At 50.4% G+C, this 8,510-nt stretch overlaps 2 protein-coding genes across 2 annotated transcripts in view; one reads left to right on the top strand and one right to left on the bottom strand.

Annotated features, from left to right (window-relative positions):
* Positions 1 to 826: 826 nt before the first annotated feature.
* On the bottom strand, positions 827 to 2,635 carry LOC123748283 (formin-2-like). The gene is made up of 2 exons (XM_045730486.2): positions 2,564 to 2,635; positions 827 to 1,735 (listed from the first exon to the last, which is right to left on the bottom strand). The coding sequence occupies exons 1-2, from the start codon at positions 2,633 to 2,635 to the stop codon at positions 827 to 829; spliced, it is 981 nt and encodes a 326-aa protein (XP_045586442.2).
* A 1,209-nt stretch (positions 2,636 to 3,844) lies between these two features.
* The window catches only part of LOC138365293 (uncharacterized), an 8,460-nt gene continuing 3,794 nt past the window's right edge, over positions 3,845 to 8,510 (top strand). Inside the window, exons 1-2 of the mRNA XM_069325576.1 lie at positions 3,845 to 3,961; positions 4,458 to 4,732. Coding sequence (XP_069181677.1) covers positions 3,845 to 3,961; positions 4,458 to 4,732 — 392 coding nt within the window. The remainder of the gene's footprint in view (positions 3,962 to 4,457; positions 4,733 to 8,510) is intronic.

The following is an 8,510-nucleotide window of genomic DNA, read 5'->3' as shown; positions in this document are numbered from 1 at the left end:
AAACAGCAGGAAACAGATAGAAACAGCAGGAAACTGAAACAACAGGAAACAGACACAACAGGAAACAGATAAAAACAACAGGAAACAGATAGAAACAGCAGGAAACAGATAGAAACAACACGAAACAGATTGAAACAACAGGAAACAGATAGAAACAACACGAAACAGATTGAAACAACAGGAAACAGATAGAAACAACAGGAAACAGATAGAAACAGCAGGAAACAGGTAGAAACAGCAGGAAACAGGTAGAAACAGACAGAAACAACAGGAAACAGATAGAAACAGCAGGAATAGGCCAGGAGTAAAAACTTGAGGTGTAGACTAAAGGATAATCTGAGCAGGAATAAGAGAGAGAAACTAGAAGGGTGTGGGAGCAAATAGCGGGAATGGTACAGATAAAAGGAAGAAGGAAACACTTAATAAAAAAGGAGAATAATGGGAGGAGACGATAGACGGACCTTGTAAAGATTTATGGCTGAACATGAAAGGCTTTGTGCGAGTTACCCCGGGGCTCTCCCTAGGCGGTGATGGCAGCCCCGGGGCTCTGGAGGCGGGGATGGCAGCCCCGGGGCTCTGGAGGCGGGGATGGCAGCCCCGGGGCTCGCCCTAGGCGGTGATGGCAGCCCCGGGGCTCTCTGGAGGCTGGGATGGCAGCCCCGGGGCTCTCTGGAGGCGGGGATGGCAGCCCCGGGGCTTGCCCTAGGCGGTGATGGCAGCCCCGGGGCTCTCTGGAGGCGGGGATGGCAGCCACGGGGCTCTCTGGAGGCGGGGATGGCAGCCCCGGGGCTCTCTGGAGGCGGGGATGGCAGCCCCGGGGCTCTCCCTAGGCGGTGATGGCAGCCGCGGGGATGGCAGCCCCGGGGCTCTCTGGAGGCGGGGATGGCAGCCCAGGAGCTCTCTGGAGGCGGGGATGGCAGCCCAGGAGCTCTCTGGAGGCGGGGATGGCAGCCCCGGGGCTCTCCCTAGGCGGTGATGGCAGCCACGGGGCTCTCCCTAGGCGGTGATGGCAGCCCCGGGGCTCTCTGGAGGCAGGGATGGCAGCCCCGGGGCTCTCTGGAGGCGGGGATGGCAGCCCCGGGGCTCTCTGGAGGCGGGGATGGCAGCCACGGGGCTCTCTGGAGGCGGCGATGGCAGCCCCGGGGCTCTCCCTAGGCGGTGATGACAGCCACGGGGCTCTCTGGAGGCGGGGATGACAGCCCCGGGGCTCTCTGGAGGCGGGGATGGCAGCCCCGGGGCTCTCTGGAGGCGGGGATGGCAGCCCCGGGGCTCTCCCTAGGCGGTGATGGCAGCCACGGGGCTCTCTGGAGGCGGGGATGGCAGCCCCGGGGCTCTCTGGAGGCGGGATGGCAGCCCCGGGGCTCTCCCTAGGCGGTGATGGCAGCCTCGGGGCTCTCTGGAGGCGGGGATGGCAGCCCCGGGGCTCTCTGGAGGCGGGGATGGCAGCCCCGGGGCTCTCTGGAGGCGAGGATGGCAGCCCCGGGGCTCTGGAGGCGGGGATGGCAGCCCCGGGGCTCTCTGGAGGCGGGGATGGCAGCCCCGGGGCTCTCTGGAGGCGGGGATGGCAGCCCCGGGGCTCTCTGGAGGCGGGGATGGCAGCCCCGGGGCTCTCTGGAGGCGGGGATGGCAGCCCCGGGGCTCTCTGGAGGCGGGGATGGCAGCCCAGGGGCTCTCTGGAGGCGGGGATGGCAGCCCCGGGGCTCTCTGGAGGCGGGGATGGCAGCCACGGGGCTCGCTGTAGGCGGGAATGGCAGCCAGGCAGACAGACATGGCAGGAGACGAAGTTGGCAGACAGACAGACATAGGGATGACATAAGACTTGGCTGACAGGTCGACAGTCACGAGACAGCAGCTTATAGTTGAGAAAACAGTAGTTGGCGAGGGTTGTAATGTAGGTAGTTAAGAGCACGGTTGGCAGGATCGTAGCTTAAAGATTGGATAAGAGCCATGAGTAGCGGTGGTAACAGTGGCTGGCAACCGTGGTTGGAAGAGACGTGGTTGTGTTGTGTGGTTGACGTTGGTTGTTTGTTGCTTCTTGTTGTTTAAGATTCGCTACCTGGAACAAAAAGTTCCAAGTGGACCGGTGATAAGGGTGAAACAGAAGGTAAGGGAGATTGTGTGAGTTGGGGAGGAGGATGATAACGGCGTCTACTCGTCCAGCTCCCTTACTCATGATATCAGGAAGTAAGCTGCTCGTCCGTATGATATCAGGCGTCACCCACAGTTTTGAAGGCGTCACCCACGGTGTGAAGGCGTCATCCACGGTGTAAAGGCGTCACCCACGGTGTAAAGGCGTCGCCCACAGTGTGAAGTCGTTGCCCGTCAGTGTAAAGGCGTCACCCACGGTGTAAAGGCGTCACCCACGGTGTAAAGGCGTCACCCCACAGTGTAAAGGCGTCGCCCACAGTGTGAAGGCGTCACCCACGGTGTAAAGGCGTCGCCCACAGTGTGAAGTCGTTGCCCCTCAGTGTAAAGGCGTCACCCACGGTGTAAAGGCGTCACCCACGGTGTAAAGGCGTCACCCCACAGTGTAAAGGCGTCGCCCACAGTGTGAAGGCGTCACCCACGGTGTAAAGGCGTCGCCCACAGTGTAAAGGCGTCGCCCACAGTGTAAAGGCGTCACCCACGGTGTCATGGCGTCGCCCCACGGTGTCAAGGCGTCGCCCACAGTGTGAAGGCGTCGCCCCTGGGCAACACGACACTCAACAAAGACGCTGGAAATGCCTGACCGTAGAGCGAAAAATATTCCAAATTCCACATACCGTCGCGCTCCTCGTGAGCTCTGAGTGGAAGAAGGCGTGATATACACAGCCGGGGCAGAGGCGCACCTGTATTTTTCCCTTCCCCGTGCATATTGTTGCTCGTGGAACAGGTCACGTGGACAACAATTCGTCTTTTGTCTCGTTCAAGGAAGAAAATTTCAAGACAACTTGTAGATTGCAGCGTTATTTTGCAAGAATTTCAATCCGTGCGATTCAGGCTTCCGCTACTCTGGAAGCCTGAATCTACTGTTGAAAACTCCGCTACTGTGGAAGTGGCTAACGTAACGGTGAATTTAACGTTAGCATCGACGTTAACTTGACAGAAGTGCTAACGCACTTACGTAAGACAATAACAGTTCAAATACACTTGGGTAAGACAAAAGACCTAAGACCAAAACTATTCAGACACCCTAAGATAAGACAAGACAGTTCAAATACACTTAAATAAAATAAAAACTGTTCAAATGCATTTGGGCAAGAGTCTGGGAACAAGATCCCACCACACTGGTTGAAGAAATGAGACATGACAACGACATATAATGTTTTATGATGAAATGAAAAGTTATCAGAGAAACATTGTAAACACACACACACACACACACACACACACACACACACACACACACACACACACACACACACACACACACACACACACACACACACGTCGAACAACAACAAACAAACAAAACCATTCAGCCTTTCCCTGGGGAACTTAGTCAAAGAAACACACAAGAGAATTATTGCTTATTTCTTATTTAAGTTTCCTTCTTGAGTGTCTGAAGGGCAATTAGTCATAATGCACTAATGAGTAGCTAGAAGAACTGACGATAGACTGATGGAAGAAAGATTATACAACTTATCAGGAGAAAGCCCCAAGCCATTACGACTATCTAGCACTTGAAAGGAGTCAGAATAAGGATTTGGGATGGGACGGGAGGAAGGAATGGGGTTGGACGGTCGGGGATTGAACGCCGACCTGCATGAAAGCTAGACCGTCGCTCTACCGTCCAGCCCAAGTGATTGGGCAGTAAAGACAAACGAAAAACATTAAATAATTAATGATATAGATATATGACAATATGATTGATGAACTCTTAGGAGGAGGAGGAGAAGGAGAAGGAGAAGGAGAAGGAGAAGGAGAAGGAGAAGGAGGAAGGAGGAAGGAGGAGGAGGAGGAGAAGAAAAAGGGGGAGGAGGTAGCGGCGATTAACACAATAACCAACACAACAAGAAAGAGGGAATGACAACACCAGAAAGATGGAGTGAATGGCGTGGAGGGAGAGGATGAGGGGGAGAGACGGAAGGTGAGAGAGGGAGAGAGAAAAGCGGGAGGGAGGGAGATAATAGAAACAGAAGAGCGGAAAGCCGGTCATAAAGCATTGTGGATTGATGAGGCAGTGAGACGGAGATGGGAGAGGGGGGGGGGGGGAGAGAGAGAAAGGGAAGAGGTGGGAGAGTGGGATGAGAGGGAGGAGGGAGGCTGGACAGACAGGTGAGGAGTGCGGCAGAGTTACGACGGCCGGGGGAAACTCGCTCCATATTTTACCATTGGAAAAGACAGGTGAAAGCCCCCATGGAAAGACGCTACACATGTGCGCGCGCAGCTTTTAGCGGGGGATGGGGAGGGGGGGGGGGGGGTGTTCCGACCAGAAGGAAAGAGTTCCGGACAAAAGGAGAGTGTTCCGGACAGAGGAAGAAGTGTTCCGGACAGAGGAAGAAGTGTTCCGGGCAGACGAAGAAGGGTTCCGGGCAGAGGAAGAAGGGTTCCGGGCAGAGGAAGAAGGGTTCCGGGCAGAGGAAGAAGGGTTCCGGGCAGAGGAAGAAGGGTTCCGGGCAGAGGAAGAAGGGTTCCGGGCAGAGGAAGAAGGGTTCCGGGCAGAGGAAGAAGGGTTCCGGGCAGAGGAAGAAGGGTTCCGGGCAGAGGAAGAAGGGTTCCGGGCAGAGGAAGAAGGGTTCCGGGCAGAGAGGTGCAGTCTGTACTCTGATTCCGTCACTGATAACACATTTTTTTTATCTTTCTCTCTCTACCCTTCCCCACTCCCTCTCCCACTTCCCTCCCTTCCCCCTCTCCCTCTCTCACCTCCCTCCTCTCCCTTACCTCCGCCACCTATATTAACATTATTGGACCGTCCATAACCCAAGCCGTTCCCGGAATCCGTACTTCTCATAATTTCCTAAAAATGATTCTGACACAAAATATGTCTTCGATCCTTAAACAATTCTTACTTTATATCCCATTCTCTCTTATCTCTCGTTTAATGTACAATGATGAATCCAACGTCTTGAGCCACACCATATAGCACGTGGAACCACACCATATAGCACGTGGAACCACACCATATAGTTATTAAGCGATATGTTTACTTCTTAATGGATTACGTCAATTTAATCCAAAATGGTAAGAAATCCGTCACATATGGGTCAGTAGACATGCTATAGGCGTCGTTTAATGTTAACAAGCACATGGACAGTGTTATTGGAGACTGGCGGTTGTCTCCTGATTGGTCTCCGGGAACTGGTTGTCTCCTGATTGGTCTCCGGGAACTGGTTGTCTCCTGATTGGTCTCCGGGAACTGGTTGTCTCCTGATTGGTCTCCGGGAACTGGTTCTCTCCTGATTGGTCTCCGGGAACTGGTTGTCTCCTGATTGGTCTCCGGGAACTGGCCATTAGTGTGTTAGACTCAGCTTCCTTCACTCGCCATGTGGGGCCTCTTGTGTATACTATCAGAGCCTCCTCCTGTGTGTATTCTCATGGCCTCTCATGTTTACACTCACTTCCTGAACCTATTACCTGCCTCTGTTGCTTTTTCCACTACACTATCGGTATAAACTATATACATACATACATGCAGATACACACACATGCAGCTCCAGCATGGAGTCCGTATCTCGTCAAGCATAAGACCAAACTGGAGAAGGTTCAGAGGTTTGCCATCAGACTAGTACCCGAGCTGAGAGGAATGATCAGTGAGGAGAGACTACGGGAACTAAGCCTCGCGTCGCTGGAATACAGAAGAGTTATGGGAAACATGATCACCACATACAAGATTCTCATAGGAATTGATAAGGTGGATAAAGACAATTAATTGATAGGGTAGATAAATTGATTGCCCAAATGAGCCATAGATACATTAGAAATAACTTTTTTTAGTGTCAGAGTAGTTACCAAATGAATGCATTTGGGAAGTGATGTGGTGGAGGCAGACTCCATACACAGTTTCAAATGTAGATATTATAGAGACCAATAGGCTCAGGAATCTGTACACCGGTTGGTTGACAGCTGAGAGGCGGGACCAAAGAGCCGAAACTCAACCCCGGACAAGCACAACTAGGTGAGTACATACATCCCCCCCCTCCACACACACACACACACACACACACACACACATATATAATATGATCACTGCCAATTAATAAGTATAAAGAATGAGTTAGTAGTAAGTCAGATACATCATAATAGGGAACCACGGGATATTATTAAGGTGAAGTGGATTAAAGTTCCCTTCTAAATACAATTAACAGCGCTGTTTGTTCCCATTTTCTGTGGACCATGCGAACACAGGAGCAAACTCTCACAAACAACTGTGAACTTTATGAACAAAACAGCGTTCGAAAAGTTTTTATTGCCCTCGGCTGTAAAAGTGCAGAATGCTATTGAAAGGAGTTTAATCTGCGAGGGGAAGTAATTAGTGATATTCGGTGCGGTGGTCTTGGCCTAAACCTGCAGGCAGCTGCCAGGCAGGGAAGGACCTGCTGCGGCCTCGTAGCCTGGTGGATAGCGCGCAGGGTTCGTAATTCTGTGGCGCGGCATCGATTCCCGCACGAGGCAGAAACAAATGGGCAAAGTTTCTTTCACCCTGAATGCCCCTGTTACCTAGCAGTAAATAGGTACCTGGGAGTTAGTCAGCTGTCACGGGCTGCTTCCTGGGGGTGGAGGCCTGGTCGAGGACCGGGCCGCGGGGACACTAAAAAAAAACCCCGAAATCATCTCAAGATAATCTCAAGATACCAGCGGGCAACCTCTCGACAACGACCACTCTTGTGAAAAAGCTTCAGAGTCCCGGATGAAAGTTACCTTCCTTGGTTCCATCTTGTTGATTACACGGGAAAATAATTATATTAATTACTCCGCTAAAGATATATTGACGCCACCTTTGTCGTGAAGAGGTGGAGCAGCTACAGTTTTTTTGGTACTGATCTGTGTTGAAGGGGGAAGGTTGTATTTTCCTGGTCTGTGTAGAAGGGGGAAGGTTGTATTTTTCTGGTCTGTGTTGAAGGGGGAAGGTTGTATTTTTCTGGTCTGTGTTGAAGGGGGAAGGTTGTATTTTTCAGGTCTGTGTTGAAGGGGGAATGGTTGTATTTTACTGATCTAAGATGAAGGGGGAAGGAATAATGTATGAATTTTAATGCTATTCTTCAGAATGGGAGAAAACCCCCATTGGTCTGAAAATCCATCTTGTTGATTGCACGAAAAAAAAGAAGGAAAGTTTTAAAATTCCTGCAAACTTGGGTGAAATACATCCTGGTGAAAAAGGCAGGAATGCACGCACCACATACACGAGCACACACACACGCACGCACGCACATTCACGCCCACGCACGCACTCGCCTGGAAGCTACACAAAGGCAAATTGGAATTAAAGTCGGATCAGTCAGACCAGGCGATTAAGGTCAGCACGTGTAAATGGACCACAAGTCGCACTGAACAAGGCAAGGCAAGAGGACGCAGGTTCGAATCCTCGTCACAGCCCTTGTGGATTTGTTCAAGGCAAGAGATCCCGGCTGCTACTGAAGAACAAACTTTCTGAAGAACACCACATTAACGACACAGTGAACTTCGCTACGCTTGCTAAGTCAAGAATAACTTCGAATTTCATTGAATAAATGTAAAAAAATAAAATCCACAAACTTAGTCAGACGTATATTAAAATATGCGATAATCACGACGTATCCATATCTCAAAAAATAAATCAGTAAATTATATAAAAAGTACAAAGAAATTATAGTAAATTAATCCCTTTTGAACACCCGAGCTATGATGAGAGGCGTTAAACATGCTCAAATTTGTAGACAGAAAATAAATGAAGCAATGTATTATCACCACGACCGGAAATTTGAGACAGACATCGACAAAATTGCTAAAGAAAATGTGTTTAAACCCGCACCATCGAGAACATGAAGTTAGATGGTTGAATAATAATATAAATTAGATGGTATTGGATGCCACATCTATCGAGGGGCTTCACATTATCATGCGACAAAGGTTTTAGGGGAAGGTGGCTCTCATCCTCCAAATACACTTAGGTAATTACACACACACACACACACACACACACACACACACACACACACACACACACACACACACACACACACACACACACACACACGCACACACACACACACGCATATTAAACATGGGGCACAGACATGTATTCACATTTAAATAATGATAGTCAGCTTGACTGGAGATGATCACACTAAGAGCAACATTAAACAATAATGGTCGGCCTTTCAAATATTGCCAGGAAGGTGTGTGGTGTTGTTCTATGAGTGTTGAGTGTGTGGTGTTGTTCCATGAGTGTTGAGTGTGTGTGGTGTTGTTCCATGAGTGTTGAGTGTATAATGTTGTACCAGGAATATTGAGTTTATGGTATTGTACCATGAGTATTGAGTATGTGGGGTTATACCATGAATGTTAAGTGTACTGCAGTAGCAACAGTGTTGAGTGTACTGCAGTAGCAA

This window comes from Procambarus clarkii, chromosome 16, assembly GCF_040958095.1.
Source record: "Procambarus clarkii isolate CNS0578487 chromosome 16, FALCON_Pclarkii_2.0, whole genome shotgun sequence".
In the NCBI taxonomy this organism is placed as follows: domain Eukaryota; kingdom Metazoa; phylum Arthropoda; class Malacostraca; order Decapoda; family Cambaridae; genus Procambarus; species Procambarus clarkii.
This window is presented reverse-complemented; position numbering and strand designations above follow the sequence as displayed.